Source organism: Phaethon aethereus, assembly GCF_964289735.1.
Source record: "Phaethon aethereus genome assembly, chromosome: 2".
NCBI lineage: Eukaryota > Metazoa > Chordata > Aves > Phaethontiformes > Phaethontidae > Phaethon > Phaethon aethereus.
Genome location: NC_138582.1, coordinates 143,828,757 through 143,847,449, shown reverse-complemented (window position 1 = coordinate 143,847,449; position 18,693 = coordinate 143,828,757). Strand labels below are relative to the sequence as shown.

Sequence of the window (18,693 nt, the reverse complement as noted above, 5' to 3'; positions counted from 1 at the left end):
CATAAGGTTGTTTCTGTTTCCTGGTGGACTGATCTAAGCTTTCTAAGCCAAAGTGACCTGAAGATCTGAAACTTTGGACCAACATATCTGGTTGAGTGAGGCAAATGAGAACTCAGACTGTCTTTGCCCTAAAGTGGCTAGTTGAAGTCTAAGTTATTATGCCCTTCCTTTCAGCAGAGCCTGTTAGCATGGGTACAGCACTGCTCTGCACATACACCAGATCTCATAGCTTTTGAGTTAGAGCTGATCTACAGAGACAGAAGATACAAGAGAAAGAAATAATCAGTGGGTCTAGTGAACTTTAGGATATTGCAAACCATTTCCTTTCTTCTGGAACCAAACAGGGGTTATTAAAGTTGGTTGAGGTATCTGGACATCAGCTTCAAACATCCATCACTTTAAGAAAGGAGGGGTGGGGGGAAGACAGCTCAAGGTATTAGTTTCATGCAAATAAACCAAATTGAATGTTACTTTCTGATTTGGAGGACTCTGCATTGTGTTTGGAAAGTTCAACAAATTCTGCTTTCCTACACCCAGTCTAATGATAGCAGCAATAAAAAAATTACTACATTGACTGCATTTTGATTTATTATAGTTTATTTCCTGATCTATTAATTTCCCCTTTCCCAGCTATGTGTTTTCCAAGTGTCTCAAAAGGGCAGTGAGAAGTATGAATCTGACACTTAGAAGTAACTCCATTCAGTGTATTTTTAAGGAAGGAGAGTATATGTGAAGTAGCTGCTATTTGAGGAAGCAGTAACCATTTAAGAGTTCTTTCAAGAAGTCAGATCGACTTTTAGCATAATCAGAAAAAGATTTCAGCAGTATATCACTTTTAATAGTTGCAGCTATTTCTGTCTTTTTCCTAAAATGCCATGCAGTCAGATTTACTTGGTTGGTTCCATCCCTTTACTAAACTGTCAGTTTTTTGTGGGATATGGGACTTGTGTTTTCTATTTTAATTTCAAGAAAAGCTGTCCATGCTTGGAAAATATTGGTGGATTGGGTACAGAAATCAGCCACTCAGCCGCACCACAAAATGTTTCATTCTCCCCTAGCTTTTTTGTAGTGGCTTCTATACACTGTCATTAAGTTATGTGTTTGACCACTCTTCATTGCTTATCCTGGTGTGGTCTTTCCCTTTTCAACTGAATGGATGGAGTCAGAAATGCGTATCTTAGAATTAGATGCACTGAGGTAAGTGAAGGACTATATTTAGTGGCTGATACTGGCCGGAGTTCCCTTTTTTTTCCTGATTTGGTTCCTTTGTTGTTGCCTGCTCTTTCAAAATCAACATAAATTCCTTCAGATGTGCTTTTTGCTCCAGCAGCCTGCCTTCTAAAGGTGCTGAGCGCCCAAATCCATGAGACTTGTGTGCAGAGCAGGCTGAGGTAACTGCATGAATGACTAATATACTCCTTTTCCTCTTGTCCTTGAGTTTCCTTTTCTGTGGAAGCCAGACCAGAGCTCAGTCCCAGAACTTTAAAAGAAAAGAAGTAGCACAACAAGTTTAATTGTCAAGAAAGTATGCTTGGAACACTTAAAAAAAAAAAAAAAAAAGAACATTTTTCCTCATAATTATATTGGTGCTTTTCCACAAAGGCTTCCTCACTTTGTTGCTGCTATCTAAGTTTCAAGTAAGGATTCATCTCTTCAGAGCCATAAAAGAAATGACAGCCCCTGAACTCCCTCCAAGCTTCCCAGAAATTCCTAAGTAAGATTAGTCTGAAGAACCAGCAGTATACCCACTCCCAGAACTGACTCGGCTGGTTCCTCAGTTTCTGGGGAGAAGAGGCACCTGTGGTCAGTCTTTAAAGTGCTGCAAATCTCAGAGAGGACATGTGGCTCTGAGATCACTGCAAATTTTCTAAAAAGAAACCCCCAGCTTTGGAAAAGACTTTTTCATCAAAAAGTGTCTAGTTGCTAAAATAGAACTGTTCAACAGAAGATAAGTAGTTTTGATGGGTAACCACTGAAGCTTGGTGCACAGTGAGAGAATGAGAGACAGCGGAAGGAGAAGTTCAGACTACATGGAAGGAAAAGGCTTTTCCCCATAGGGACAGCCAAGCATTGAGGCAGGTTGTCCAGACAGATCGTGCAGTTTCCATCATTATCTTTTCAAGACAGGCTGGATGAAACCCTGAGCAACCTCGTCTAATCTCATAGCTGGCTCTGCTTTGAACAGAAAGTTGGACTAGAGATTTCATGAGGTCTTTTCCAACCTGAATTGTCCTGTGATCCTATGATCCTGGACATAAATCAGATTCTGACAGGTTTGGTAGCAATTCTCTGGTAAATGGACCTCTGAACGTCTGTCTTTGAAGTTGCTGGGGCAGCTCCCATACTAGGAATGCTCCAGTACCCAGAGACCCAAATTTGTTGCAGAATTTCTGTAAACACATACAAAAATGTTGTTAAATGAATCGGGTGGGACTTCTTCATAGATATAGAGGTTGTTCTGTTTTCTTTTCTGTTTTGTTTCCTGCTATGCATCATTGGCAGAATGATCTTTGTGGACCTGCGTAGAGCTCTTCTGTGCCTGTTCTCCAGGACCCTTTGTTGCTATTACATTTGTGACTACACAGTCATTTGCACACTGCAATAATTCATGCAGAGGTATAGTTATGGCATTTTGAATTAAAATTTGGGGGAATTTCCAACTGTGCTACTGGGCAAGAACAGTTTCATCTGTGGCTTGTGATAGAAGGACACCGTCATTCTGTTCTTATTTTAAATTTTTTTTCCTCTGTCCTGTTGCGTTTGCCCACGTTGGAACATAGAAACACAGAGCACAGTTTGTGCTGTGAGGATTTCATTAAACAGGCTTTGTTTAGGCTCTTTCAGATTCTTCCTCCTGTTCTCAGCTGATAATGGCTGTCTTTTTTACTCCTCTTGCTGGAGTTTGCACCACTTCTGCCTTTGGTGATTAAAAATAACTATCATTTGGCCTAAGATTAGTGCTCCAATACTTGTGGAGAGATTGTGTGTGAGTCAGTAGAAGTTACACCCACACATCTGAAGGCTGAATGTAGTGTTTGGAAAATGGGTTTTGGTGTCTTAAGGTGAGAACAGGTGCCTGCAGCAGATTTGTAGAGGGGGGCAAAGAGGACCAAATATACAAGAGGCAGAGTCTCCTGTCTCCCAGGTACTACCAAACTCAGGCGTCAGTGAGGGAGGACAGAAAAGGCACTAAAAATGTGGAAATGTATATTCTGTCTTGGGTGCTACAGTGTCTTACACGGTTCTGAAATCACCAGAATGAAATGCCCCAGGTGAGCCTCAAGTCCTGCTTTATTGCTGAAATGCCACAGCTATTAGTGTGGCAACTGCAAGCATCTGCAGCTCAAGAAAAAGTATGCTATGTTTTCCACATAGCCTTTCAGTCCTAAAATCTCTTAAAAAATACTTTATTCCCACATAAAATCAAATCGTAATATTTTTCCTAACAAGAGTGGGAGAAAGAAACCTTCTTCCAGGCAAGGTTGGAGAGAAACAAAGCATCATTATTTAGACTGAAGGGATGTCAGTTGGATCCACAGAGTTTGACGCCTTCTCTTGGGCTTACCTGTATCTTTCCTAACCCTTAGCAAAGCTGCTTTTTCCATGATGACACAGATCTATTGCTCTTTTGTGCAGAATCCTGAAGAGCAACACACCCATCAAAGCCAATGTGCACATTATAACAGCAAAATTGTATGCCATATCCCACCAGCCTGTGAAATGACTGCTAATACAAAAGGTGGGTTTCCCTGTTAGTGATTAATATTCTGAATTACTTGAGGACTGTGTTTATACATACACTGTCTGTTAGCAACAGAATGGTCCTTTGCTTAGAAAAATGCTTAACATAGATCATCTTCCTCATTTGACACTGAGATTCCAATTATGAATCAAAGAATTAGGAAGTGACAAATTTTCTTGTCTTGGATAGAAAATTTTAGGCGGTTCCTGCTTCTAAGCCTTTTTTGGAGGGGGTAGATTATCATACGCTTAAATGATATGCTGTCACTGCTAGCAATAGCATTGTGCCTTTTGTAGGTACTAAAATAGTGATTTGTAATGAATCTGTACTTAAAGATGCTGTTTCTCTTCTTAAAGTTCGCATATTCTTCTTTTAAGACTAAATATAAAGAATATGTTGGCCACTCGATATGGCAGGCATTCTTTTTTTTTTAAGTTTCTTTTTTTCATTGATAGCCTGCATTGTACCTTTCTGAATTACTGGCATCTAAGATGCAATATGCAAATAATGCAATTTGGAGAAAACCTAACCTTTGAATTTGCAGAGTTAGACATGTAGTATTTTTAAACTTTAGCTAGCTAAGGAAAAAAAAAGATCTCAGTCAAAAACTATATTTCATAAGAGAAAATTATAGTGATATTGATGGTTTGCCAAAACCTCAAGCAGTGACAAAATCCACAGTGTCCTGAAAGAGATGCCTTTGCAAAACCATTCCTTTGCAGATGGCTTAGATTATTGATACTTACAAACACATGACATTATTCGTTTGACTTAGAATTTTGAAAAACTCTGTTGTTAAAAAATGCAAATTTGTCACACTATCCCAAAATCACAGAGAAAAAAATCACCAAATCCTGCAATTGTTCCTGAGGGTGTTTTATAGGTTAGTAGTTGTTGATTTGGTTACGTTTCAACATGACCTAGTGTAAAATATTTTAAGAAAAAGGGAGGAAGGAAGGAAAAAAAGAGCGTTACTTTCCTTTGTTGATGCAAACATTACATTTTAAAGTTTTTCCTGTATATCTGAAACTCCCAGTGCTAAAAGGGTTTTGGGTGAACAAGAAATGCAGGATCAGATGTGAAATCAATAAGTCATTGGGATACTTCCACAGATTTTTTTTCCATAAAGGATATAAAATACCATGCAATTCCCTAGCTGCACTGCAAATGATGGATAAACAGCCATAGGCATGACTTTTCTGTTTGGGTTATGTAACTGTTCTCAGTGCAGGCTACTTGCAATCGAGAGTACATTTGGTCCAAATTCGAGAAAATTATTTTCACCTCATGATTTTTGTCTCTGTGGGAGCTCTATGTGAGGAGTGAAGCCCCTTTCTGTGTTACCTGGCACAAAATATAAACCAGTTACTCTTCTAAAGTGCTGTAAAAGGCCCCAGAAACCAAGGAATCCATCATTACAGCCTAGGATACAACTGTCCTCTGCCTTAGGTCTAACATCAACAGTTTTCTGCACTCTGCCCCCCACAGCTGGATGACTGACAAGTACTTCCCTGAAAAGAACTTTTGTATATGGGCAATATTGATTTAATGATGATTAACGCTCCCTACTTCCCACAAAGGGAAAGCAGAAGCACGTGCTGACGGGCTGAGATACTGATATTATCCTTAGAAGACGTTTCCCCTGTGGGGCAGAAAGTTTTCTGGAAAGTGACAAAAAGCCTGCTTTAGAGACTGCCCAGTAATTCTTACTGGATAAGCGCTACTCTGCATAATGATATCATATTTGCTGTCACTATAATGATGATTATAAGAAGTAGGCCTTTGTTAGTAATAAGTGCCCATATGAAGTCATTCGTAGTGTTTTGTGAAAAATTCACGATCCATTATATAACCATAATAACAGAATATGAATGATGACAGATACCATAGATTTAACTTTCACAAAGCAGATCTTTCTTGTGAAATTTTATTAAAACAGGATTGTCTTTATCGTGAAAAGTATCAGAGAAGAAAACTTAAAGTACATTTATTTTAGTGTAAGATGACAAGCAAATGTCCTACGTCCAAGAAACAATATACTTTTAAAAACTTGTCATATTGGAGAGATCAGAGTGTTTTCATTATCTCTACAACAAAATGTGCCAGGGTACATTAGGATCTATGATTAATTCATTTTGATTGCTCTTCTAACAGCGTTTAGTATTTTTGTAGCTAAGATAAATATCAATTCCACTTTCAGTTCCATATTGTTCATTAACATATACTGAATCACCAGTCATTTCATGAGGAGAAGAACATGCTTAACCTTTGTGATCTCATGTTTACATCTGTAAATAAATAGACTAAGCTCAACTTGGACTGAGTTAATAACGTACAGGAGTTGTGCAAAACTGCTGTTTGCCATGAGCTGTCTGGAGTAAATCCATTCTTCCTGGCAGGATAGTGATACACTATAAAATGTCCCATCACTGGTGAGACTAGATGACCCAGGCGAATTGTTTTTGAGCAAGGTGGGGTCCTCTCTTACTCTAGGAGTCAGTAAAGTAAGCTGGCATAACTATGGTGATTTATGGTAACTAAGGCTTTGACCCTGAAACTGGAAAAACGCTTGTCTCCTTCCTTCCTCCTCCAAGACTACTCATGGAAAAAAAATAGCAGAAACCGCGCAGCAGAACCTTGCAGGTGAGGAAAGCGGGATGTGAAATTTCAGGAAACTAAGGTTTGTTTGGAGAAAGGAGAATTAAAAATTTGGTTTATAATGGGAAGTAGTCACCTATTCCTGTGTGTCCTTAGCTGCTCCCTAATGCTCTATGGGTGCAGAGCCGGGCTACTCTCATCAGAATTTGTGCAGTTATTTACTGTAGGAGACATGAACAATGCAAAGGCAACTCATGTTTCCGCCCTCATTCTTAAATACAGACTTGCCTGTGGTATCTTCTGCATTTCCACTAGATAGCTGTTTGTCTGTGCCTCTCAGTCTCTCAATCCTCATATCTATGTGCAATGTTTAATTAATTTTCTATTATTTCCAATGATGTAGTGACACTACTTATAAATGACACATTAGTGAAAGTGATGGATTTGGGCAAATATAATATCCTGTCAGTCTTCACTAGAAGCTACGATTAAATCAAAAAGATAAGAAAATATTACTGTAATTATTTTGATAGTGAATTGATAGAAGTTTGACCAAGTGACACAGACTACAGAGTACAAAATGCCAATTGCTTAGAAACAAGTAAAATAAGATATACCACTGTCCCTTTGCTCCCGTAGGACTTCCTGCAGAAGTCACCTCATAGCCTTAACCTGGAAAATCAGGTGACCTATCTCCAGGATCAGGCAAAGGTCCATTCAGTCGAAGATTTGTAGGGTCCTTGATAAATAAAGAGGGGTCCAGTAAGTAGAGATCCGTTCAGTTCTGGGCTCCCCAGTGCAAGAGAGACTTGGACATACTGGAGCAAGTCCAGCAAAGGGCCTCTAAGATGATTTAGGGGCTGGATCATCTCTCATATGAGGAGAGGCTGAGAGGGCTGGGACTGCTCAGTCTAGAGAAGACTCAGGGGGATCTTCTCAGTGTGTACAAATATCTGATGGAGGAGGAAAGAGGATGGAGCCAGGCTCTTCTCAGTGCACCCTGTGACAGGACAAGAGGCAATGGGCAAAATTAGAAATACAGGAAATTGCATTTAAACATAAGGAAAAACTCTTTCATGGTGAGAGTGACTGAGCACTGGCGCAGGTTGCCCAGAGAGCTCATGGGGTCTCCATCCATGGAGATACTCAAAACCCAATTGAACACAATCCTGAACAATCTGATCCAGCTGACTTGGTTCTAAGCAATGGGTTAAACTAAGACAATCTCCAGAGGTGTCTTCCAACCTTGGAGATTCAGTGAGTCTGTCTCTAACACTTCATGCTCCTTTTGCCTTGTCTGTAGTTCTGAGGTTATGCTGAAGCTAGCTGGGACAAAATTGTCTCCAATTCTAGAGTCTTCCCAGGATCAGCTGAACATGAGGGCCTCCTTCCTTCCTTTCTGAAAGGAGGTCACTGGCTCTAAGAAGTCCTACATTAAGAAATCTTGTTTAAAAAAGCACTTACCAATTTGCTTGGCTGTGAGCAGGGTCTTGAGTCACTCAAGTCATGGGAGATGTAGAAGAATCACCTACAGTTAAGTTCATGGAAAAACATCCTTTTGAGAAAAGATGGACTTAAGTATATAGATAAGTTCTTTCCTCAGCTGAGAAACCTCTGGCTTCATGTAGTTTGATTAATTAAATGCATGGTTTGGGGAACTACTTCCATAGAAACCACCGAGTTACCACCGCACCTGAAGAACAACTCGTGTTTCTGTTCTAGTTCTCCAAGCCTGGAATTTACTATCACTATGTGCTCTGTAAAGCTGAACTCCGATATTTTCAGAGATTGCCATCAAGTGATCATCTGGTTTTCTTTCCCTGTGAGGAGAAGAACCCAGGACACCAGGATGCCAGGCGAGCCTAGCCCATACCTCACTCTCCAGGGGATATCTTCTGCTATTGCACAGTGTTAGTTGGGGACCACCCTGGATAGGAACTCCCGAGCTTCACTCCTGAGACCAAGTCGTCGTTCCAGCAGAAAGCAGACTTTGCCGGGAGAAGAGATGAACAGCAACAAGAAGCTTAAGTCCTTAGCCCCATGACTGGGGCACTTTCTGAGCAAAAGGCTCATCTTCCAAGACTATATCTGTATTTTATACTAGATAATATCAGAGAATATGCAGAATTAATTCAGAAAAAGTGACCAGAACTCCTGGACTTGTCCCTCCCAGCCAGGTTCCCCAGGCATTTGCTAGATACAAGAAACGGCTTCATCTTCATAGATGGTTTTGCCTGGAGTTGCCCGACTGCAGCTCTTAGAGAGGGCTTCCGTTTCTGTGATGTTTTGCGTATAATCTTCTCAAAGCCCTATCTTTCACTTTGCAGTACTTAAAATATTCCTTCCCCACCTAAACCTGTAGGAATGCAGAGATACGATGATGAAAAGATTGACCAAAACAGGCTAAACTGAACACTTCTTCTTTTTTTCACTATGGACTCTAATCTTTTTATCTCTATTCTGCCATCCACACACATGGATAATAATACATGGAGATGTAAACAGTGCTTTAAGGCCATGAAGATGGAGATGGCTTTTGAAAACTCTACCTCTTTCAGGACCTTCTGGCACTGAACACTGCAATCTCTGCCCTGCTTGCCAAAATGAGTGCTAAAGAGAATGAAGAAGGGTTAGGGAAGCATCAGATTTCATTCTTTGTTATATTATCAGCATGTACTTACAGTAGATTCATTATATACACAGCAGACTACTCATAGGGTATAGTTTTCAACACTTAGTATGTTAGAGGTATTGGCCACAGCAATTGTTGGTGTCGTAGTTAAACTGTTCCTGAAATTCTGCAAAGAATGTCCTTAAGCGTATTTCTTTAGAGTCTGTAGGGAATGGAGAATTAATCATTTCAAAGGAGCTGAAAAGTTGAATGTAAATGCTTCTTTCTCTTCAGTTATTGTCCCTTCGTGAATTACTGCAGACAGTTCATTGTAACTTATCTTACTGATTTGCTGAGCGTAGATGAAACCCAAACACAACTAAGCTAACATGCAGGTTGCACTACCACTTCCACAGGAGGGTGGTCACACTACAGCAAGATGGAGGTCATGGTTTGGTTGCGGTTCTTTATTTGGGGTAACTATCTGTGTTAAACAGCCCTTTAATATTAGAAGTCCAGTCCAATAAGCCCTTTTCTGACCAAAAAAAAGATCGGTGACAATTGCAACCTGACATTACTTATTGTTGAAGGGAAAACTGTATACATTCTCCAGAGCAAACAGTGTGCAAGCTAAAAATAGAAGACTCACGTCTTGCCCTGAATTAGCAATGAAATACAGTTGGGAATTGATTGTTGCTGAATCTGAATTTTGGCTGCTGGCAGACCAAAACTGTTAAGACATTAATTTATGTTCCAATGATGTTGAGCTAGATTTATAAGTGTGGTTAGGTGCTTAAAGATTAAGAGGAAGGCAGGCAACAGGATTCCCCAATGCACTTTACAGCACCTAAATACCTTTTTTGCACCACCAGCCAGTGTATGGATGGACACCTTTTGTGTTTGAGATGCTTTTTAAAACAGAAGTCAAACGGATTAAATGTAAATGTGTGCAGAACGTTAAGGAGGTTTCACCACTAGAAAATTATTCAGTCTGCAATTCACCAAAGATTTTAATTTCTAAATATCTCTTGGAATTTCCCTCTGTATGAAAACAGCAACCACTAGTTAACAGAATCAAAAGCGCCATTAGAAACACTCCAGACAGCTTCTGTTTTGTCATGTCCCATATAGGTGATGACTTATTTCTAAAGGATTTCTGGTAGTTGATAGGAACATTCTGTCACCAGCCCCACATTTTCAGAAAGCAAGTGAACACTCTTCAGTGTAAGAACCGCTTCTTACCTAACGGCATTTCTGACCTGTGTGCCAAGTACATTTTTCATGTAATGTTATTATTTGGTCAATCCTAGAGGCCTCGACCAGACTGAGATGCCTTTGGAAGAAATTTGTTACAAACCCATCGTAACAAAGCAGTCTCTGTCCCAAAGAACTTGCAGCTGTAGTTAGGGGTGGTGGCAGGCAGTGACACCATGACCCATGCCCTGAGCTGGCTGCCTGTATAGAAACTCCGGTCCAGAAGACTTTGGCTAATACTGTGCTGAAACTAGAGAGCCCCGCTGCACGCAAGCGGCGTGCCAAAGCGCCACGCTCATCTGACACCTACCATCTGCTCCAACTTCTGGCCAGCCTGTGGTATGAGCGGGGACAGCAGAAGGTCTCTGCACTCCATCTGCAGATACATGCCCTAAGGCTCCAGGTCTGCAAGGGTGGCACAGACCTGTCACTTCAGGCTTGTGAATAATTTCATCAAAACAATTAAGAGTGCTCTTGTATAACTGTTAGAGTATCATGACCTAAATAAAACAGACAAACCAAGGAAGTGCTTGCTTCTCTGACACACAGGCACATGGACATTAAGGATTTGACCCTGCAGTTTGATAAGCAGCCAGCTCCCAATCAGAAAAAATAGACGAATTTGGGTATTTAGCATGTAAGCAGTTGAGTGGAAAGAAAACTTGATTTTGATGTGCTCTTGTTATAAAATTACTCTTTATTTCTCCAGGCTTTAATTCTCTCATCCTCAGTCTAACGAAGTAGGATATTCAGCAAAGATCTTATTCTTCGGCTTGCACATATGTGTAGTAGTTCAGGGTTAGGAATTCAGGGCTACCAAATTGATTTGTTATTGCAGTCATGGATAAAGGCAGGCAGGATCTCCCTGTATGGCATTTCAGAAGTATCATGCTTTTGCAATACAGCAAACAGTTTTGCTGCTTTTCTGAGTCATCACACCACCACCAAATGAATAATATTAGTAAATACACTTTCCAAAAGGGCTGAAGTGCAGATTCCCCTTTGGCAAGGCAGTGTGTGGACTTTCTTCTGATTATTTTATTCTTGTAGTTACACAGGCTGAACCTGCAGTTATAGAGATGAAAGCAGAAATATTCAGCTTTCTGCCCTGCTTGAAATGAAGGCATGAGGCTGGATATTGCCTCTCTGCAGACTTGGGCAGAGTGCTCTGATTCTGCTGTAACACTCAGATGTCAGTTCTGAGGTTAGATTGTCAGAGTTACCTACCCTGTAAACTCAGCTAAGAAAGAGCTGCATTTCCTGACATACTCTTTTCCTTCTTTTTAAGGACTTAGTACTTTTTCAATAAAAATAAATTTAATTTGTGGCTACATTTCAGCTCCATTGGTTTGATGGTATAAGTGGAGCAATACCAGCTTTGGATTTAGAGCAGTCGTGTGGCTGAGTCTCTCTGTGCAGCTTTCATGTGGTCGGGTGAGACATTCTTAGAATCCCCAAACATTTTTGAAGATCCTAAACTGGAGACATTCACAATTCTTCCCTCCCTTTCTACCATTAATCCTTCATGTTTTAACAAGCACTGAAGTTAATACAGCCTACACTCTTTCCTGTCACACTGGGCCCCCCTCCCTCCTTTCTTTCTCTTGAATAAAGCAATCTGTTCTTTCCAGTCCATACTCTTGTAAATCAAAGGGGTAGATGTCGACACACACCATAACCAAGTATAAACTTCCTTTTTTTAATTAAACAGGATTCTGACATTTGGTTTGAAGAAGTGTGTGTTTGGTTTTATTTATTTTTTTTAAATATGTGAAAGATGTCAACTGCTTTTATTTTATTTTTAGTAGAAGATGAATTTTGTATGGTACCACAAATAATCTCTAGCACAAAATATTTCAGATGTTGTTTCGTAGTTGAATAGGAAAAGTGTTGGGGGGAGCAATACAGAAGTCTCAGCATCTGAAGCTTTTAGAATTAAAAGTTAACCTCTTTGGAAAAGGTTTCCGTACACATAAATCATGTTTTAGGTACCTTTTGAAATTTAATTGGGAAAAACGGTTGTAATTCTGTTGATATCCTCTCTGCCTTTTGCTTATTACTATTAATTATACTAAGACATTTATGTGAAACACAGAAATACCCAGATTCATAACAGCTGATACTAAAAATAAGCAAGACTCTTGGAAGGAACACAGTCTGTATTTCAGTGTACAAATCCAGCTATCTCAGTAGGCAGGGCAAAGTCACCCTAGAATTGACTCTTTCAAGGTATCTCACACCTTCTTTTGTGGTGCAAAAAGGACATAATAGGACACTAAACCAGACAAACCAGTGTTCAGATCTGATACCACTACTTTCCATGCTGATTCTCAGTCCTTGGACTGGCAGGAAAAAAGGACTTTCTTTAATGAATCGGTTGCTGGTTTGTTTCTAGATGATGATTTTAATCTACCTTTGCAGTTGAGGTATATCATCTGTATCTGTTCTGGGGCCACATCTGTTCTGGTGTGTGTGGCAATGCAAGCATGAGGAGATAGTCTCCTGATTGCCTGGCCAGAAGAAAGTAGGGCAGGTCTCAGAGGGGTTGGGAGTGCTTAGGCTCTTTAAATGCTGTTCTTGATGAGCAGGTGTGAGAGCAAAAGGTTATGAATAAATTGTACGTGTACTTTTGGCCTTTGTCTTTATTTATTTATTCCTCAGGAGGGCATGCGTAGGTGATCAGAGGTCCAGTCCCTATTCTTCAGTTCCTATGGATAAAGGACGACGAGTTTGGCACCTTTTTGTGGTTCTAGCTAGGTGACAATACCACAGCTTTGTTCCTCTGCTCTCAATCCCTCTAAGCCAATTCCCTCAAGCATTGAAAAGGATCTGCCTCTTCATCTCAGCTGCAATTAATTTTATTGCCTGCTGTTGTCTGTGTTAGACTGACCTATAGTAGCATGCCACAGACTGTAGTGCTTTTTCACATGTGTTTGCTCAGCTAGAAAATCTACCCAGGAGTTTCCTGAGTGCCTGCTGCAATATAACCTGGTATTTTGGAGTCCAGAAATGCCTGTGAACTCCTCAGATCGCTTCTTCCCACTGACGAAGTATTGTTTTGAGATCCATCTGGTGTCAAGTGTAGGCATATGGCATCAGTATGGCAGCGCTGCCTACGGGGGTGGTTTCCTGCAGAAGAGGTCTCGCTGAACGCAGTAGTCATTGCCTATTGAAAGTCATTATTGTTTAGCACCCAGGTCTTTGTGAACTTGTTCAACTGGTGGCTGGGCAGAGTGCCATCCAAATCTATGGACATGAGCACAGACAGCTGAGTCTCTGGGGCCTTACACACATCAGATGTGGGTACTGAGGTCAGGCTTCTCAGTAAGGAGAATCTAAATGACTGTCTGTCCCAAGCATGTGTATCTGTGGTTGAAGGGATACACCATCATTAATCCAAATCTGGGCTGGATTAAGCTTCTAAAATAAAAACCAGCTCTGCCAGCCACTTGAAGAGGGCTCGGGGCCTGTTTGAATCGAGTGCATCAGCGAGGAGGAAGGGAGGGACAGAGGGACAGAGGAGGCAGAGGTAGCTGAGCAAAGTCACCACCTCCTCGCCCCTGTAGCGCTTCTCTCCATACAGGTTGAGACGACCTGACAGCTGCCAAAACAGGGGGCCAGGGTGTGCTATCTTCGTCCCTTTGACTGCAGGCCTTCCCAAGGCCTGGGCAACACTCATAGAATCATAGAATCACTAAGGCTGGAAAAGACCTTTATGATCATCAAGTCTGTCAACCCAACACCACCATGCCCACTAAACCACATCCTGAAGTGCCACTTCTACACGTTTTTTGAACACTTCCAGTGATGGTCGACTCCACCACCTCCCTGGGCAGCCTGTTCCAATGCTTGACCACCCTCTCAGTAAAGAATTTTTTCCTAATATCCAATCTAAGCCTTCCCTGGCGCAACTTGAGGCCATTTCCTCTTGTCCTATCGCTGGTTACTTGGGAGAAGAGACCAACACCCACCTCATCACAACTCCCTTTCAGGTAGTTGTAGAGAATGATAAGGTCTCCCCTCAGCCTCCTCTTCTCCAGACTGAACAACCCCAGTTCCCTCAGCCGCTCCTCAGAAGACTTGTTCTCCAGCCCCCTCACCAGCTGTTGGCCTTCATGGCCACCTGGGCACACTGCTGGCTCATGTTTAGCCGGCTGTCAACCAGCACCCCCAGGTCCCTTTCCGCCGGGCAGCTCTCCAGCCACTCCTCCCCAAGCCTGTAGCGTTGCATGGCATTGTTCTGACCCAAGTGCAGGGCCCAGCACTTGGCCTTATGTTTCTGAGGCCAGACCTCTCTTTGCTATGAAAAAAGCACAGACAATTCATGCTTTGTTTCTTAATTATGGTTTCAGCGTTGTTCTTGTAACATCTAGGAGCAGGAGCTTTAGCATTTGGGGAGCAGGATCACCCATTTGCCAGGCAAAAATCTGAGGATTGCCAGCCCGGGCCTGGCTCTCCTTTTTGCCTGAGCAGTGCTCCCACGTGGAGTTAATTCGGGCTTGCTCAACTGGCCCTTCCTGAGAGCTGCTTACCTCCACGGACAGGCAGAGACTGCACAGGGGACGCAGCAGCAGCACCAGCCTGGTGGAGCCCACCAGAAAGCCACCACCAAGATACAGAAGTAGAAAATCTGGGTGAAGATGACAAAGCCAGAAGTACCAGAAATACTTTAGCAGAGTTGCTGAGAAAACTAAGGAGACACAGACTGTATTTGCACAGAGGGAGAGAACATCAGAGCATTAAGCTGAAGTGTATAATGAAATGATTGACCGCGCAGAGTAATTCAGAGAAATGAAGGTGGCCAAACACTGGGGTTTGCCTGTCCCTTGCGGGTCCCGACATCTTGCAGACACACACGCTGTGTGGCACCCATGTAAAAATAATGCTGGGAACCTCCTATTCTAAATGCCGCTTTTATGCTGTGGACACTAAACTACCTGTGGAATTGCCTTCTGACATGATCCCTCTTACATTTCTTTATGCACTACTGCTGCCATATACTATGAAACTGTCTGCTGCTGTCCTCTGCAATGGGTAATCAAGCACCTACCACATATAAAATATGCCTAACTGAAAAAACGGGAATCTTTACCATCATCATTAGAAAATGTCGTGAGACTTCCCTAGAAAGGTGTGGTAGAAGTGCAGAGACAAATCCACTGTTATTTTAAAACCTGACCATACGCTCGTTCCTCCCCCTTTGAAGTCAGTGGCAAAACTCTGTTTTAGAGGAGCAAGACTGCTTGAATCGGCAAACAAGAAGCAGCCTGGAGGCAGGAGAGGCTTACAGGGAATGGTTTCTGCTGCTCTTCTTGAGCACAATGCTGTTCAGACAGACTGGAGATCCATTAAGGCTAAGAAATGAATGCTTTTAAAGTTGTTAAATGAATGGGCTGGATCTTACAGCCCTTACTCATCTGAGAACCGCCATTAACTTTAAGAAAATAATCACTGTATTAAGTGCTATGGACTGGAGTCCTTAAATTGTTAAATTCTAATATTTGACAGAAGCTTTTCCTTGGTAGAAAAATAATATTGACATAATTAAAAGGATGTGAACATTTCATCAGATGAAGAATGAAAGTTACTTTGGAGCGATATGTAAAACTAGAAGCAGCACAGAGGGCTTAAGTCCATGTCATGTCTGTAGGCTATTTTTGAACTTTATGAAAAACACACTTTAGCAGTTTATATCCTGACCATTCAACTGTATTCTGGGATTCTGAATTCAAAACCATGCTAACCATGAAAACACAACATTTAAAAATACACTGTCCACTTGGCTTCTTTGCCCTGCTTCAGAGTCTCCCAAGTTTGTTTCGGACAAACTAAGAACTTTGTTGTGGAATGACTGTTTGAATTGGGGTTTCTTAAAATACATGTGGAGCCTTGTAGCTGCTGTGGGGTGTACACAGTGGTGGAGCTGTACTATTTTAAAATCATCTGGCTATTTCACTTCATGTAAGAATATCTGTCAGCTTAGTTATAAGGAATGAGAGGGGTTGATTAAAACAACTCATGAAGCCATTAAACAAAGAGATAAAATGTAGAACATGTGCTGTAGGGTCGTTTTAATTATAATGTATGGGGGATCTGTGGAAACCGGATGGCAGCTGCATTGTATCTGAGTTTTAAGACCCTCTTAGCAGTACTGAAGTCCTGTTACTCAGATATGGGTTTTCTTATCTGTAAAGCTAATAGGTCCTTTGGAAATGGTGCTTGTTGCTACAACTGACCATAGTGTAATTACTATGCTCAAGCGCTTAGATAGATATGGACTACAATAGGCAATTATGTATATTAATCATCTAGTCATTAGATACTAGACTATATAACATCAAAGAAACGTATGCAAAAGCTTTAGTCAAGAAGGGAAGGGATCAAAGATGTCAAGTGAATAGCCATGAGACTCTAGAGAGAAGAAAAAAAGGTAGTGGCAGCTTATTTCATTGTCTTGGCAATCTTATTAGGTGAAAAAAACAGTACTGAATATACTACTGTATGCCATGTCTACATAATTAATTCTAGCCCTATCAGAAGGAGTTTTAAATCTCTGGTGTAAGAGTTCAAACCAGTCTCTAGCCACTAGAAAACAGGATGATGAGCAGTAAGGAAAGAAGACAACACATCTGCCCACGTCAAAGCTTTTACAACTCCATCCACTCCTGCCAGAGAATCGTCAGCTAGGTAGACACTGGGTCTAGTTCAGCTTGGCAGCTCCTATGTTCCCAAGTCAACAAAGTTTGCGTAAATGTCTGCAATGTTTTTTTTGCAGCTGAAATACGGTAATTTAGTTAACCCCTTGTCATTGAGTAAAATGAGTTCACACATAGGAACATCACCACTTCAAAATATCCAGTCATTAAACTATATCAAAGATTTGTTACCAAAACTCATTGGGAACAACCAGAAAATGAATTTTTAAGAATGCGACCACTAACAGTGAATATAACTTTCTGACTGTAATTGCCGCAGCAGTTTAAGTCTTGCTCTGTGGCTTGTAAGCATCACTAAAGCTGCCCATGAAAAAATGACATTTGCTTCTGTTTGCAAACTGTCTTTATTAGTATGTGAATTCTCAGGAAATTATATGAATGCTGTATCTTTTGCTTTCCCATTTGCATAAAACCAAGACATAACATCCAGGACCAATTATATAAAAATGGGAAATAATTCCTTAGAAAGAGGATGGAGGACCTGAAGGAGTTACAGCATGTTGCTCTTGGCTGTAGCTTGTTGGCACACGAAGGCTCTGGGGACTGTTCCCTTGAGGACTTCAGATGTTGTATGTTATTTTAAAGAGACTGGAAGGCAGTAGCTGGGATAGATACCCATCTCCATACTGGCTTGTGAGGCACTCTACCACATAGCCAAGGGTAACCATTACACCAGTCTGGCTTCTCAGCATCCACAGCTAAAGAAAATCTACAAAGGTAACTCTGCTGTCATTAAAATGAGGAAAAACTCATTTCTGCTCAAACAGTGTAAGGGAAAGTATGATTCCCTCTGCTACCAGAAGAGGACCTCTCTGTAGCAGAGAAATCAGTCATTGATCCAACAATGAGACACGGCTTGTCAGCTGATGCTCTCAAGGCAGCTCACCTTCAGGTGAACTTTGGAGGGTCTCTCACAAACTCATCTCAAATTTTTTGAGTTAGAAACTAGAGGAGCAATAGGGGAAGAGCTCTCCCTGATAGAAAATCATAGGCCAGGATACCAACCGCTGTTGGCATCTGGTTACTTCCACTTTTGGAAAGGAAATTAAGCACTCTCCCATCACTGTCATGGAGAGGTTATCTCAGGTTTTTAGCATCATGCTAAGACTCATCCTGTGGTGCATGTTTTCCCTAGGACCAATGGAACTACACATTTCAGGGGCAAAATCAGCTCTTTGCATGTGTCCTATTGGCTTTAGCAGAATTACTGGTGTGCAAGGGATATGAATAGAGCTCATACAGTGATTTCTAAAATATAAAAATCTAATTACAAGATGCTTCCTTAAGGAGAAAATTGATGACTGACCCTGAAACCCCACTCTTCTTCCCTACCTGTTTTACTCCAGTCCTCCGTGATGTCTGTCTGTTTTGCCCGCTTTCACCCAAACCTGGTTGTTGGTGGAACATACTCTGGCCAAATTGTCTTGTGGGATAATCGCAGTCACAGGCGCACTCCAGTTCAGAGAACTCCCTTATCTGCTGCTGCTCACACGGTAAGGATAAAAATCATCTCCTCCTTTCCTTAGACGAAATGGTCAGCAGAGAAGTGGAGCTGTCTAGTTGTGTCTACAATGCTGGTTGTCACATGGTTGAAAACATAAGTGTGGCCCTTGAAGGGAAAGAAATAGGTAAGAGAGATTTACAACCACCTCCTGTAAGTGCTTAACCATCACACTGCGTACGGTCAGATCAGGAGATTATCCTCCTTTCCAAGGAAGAGGGCAGGATCAATCACAACACTGGAGTGAGGCACCTTTGTGCCAGCACAGTGG

General features: G+C 41.4%; 1 protein-coding gene across 4 annotated transcripts in view; it reads left to right on the top strand.

Moving 5' to 3' along the window:
* Positions 1–18,693, top strand: part of DYNC1I1 (dynein cytoplasmic 1 intermediate chain 1) — a gene marked incomplete at both ends in the record, with an annotated part of 176,827 nt that overhangs the window by 106,504 nt on the left and 51,630 nt on the right. For all 4 annotated transcript variants that reach the window (XM_081996291.1, XM_081996289.1, XM_081996290.1 and 1 more), the window contains one exon: positions 18,268–18,414. In XM_081996291.1, coding sequence (XP_081852417.1) covers positions 18,268–18,414 — 147 coding nt within the window. The remainder of the gene's footprint in view (positions 1–18,267; positions 18,415–18,693) is intronic.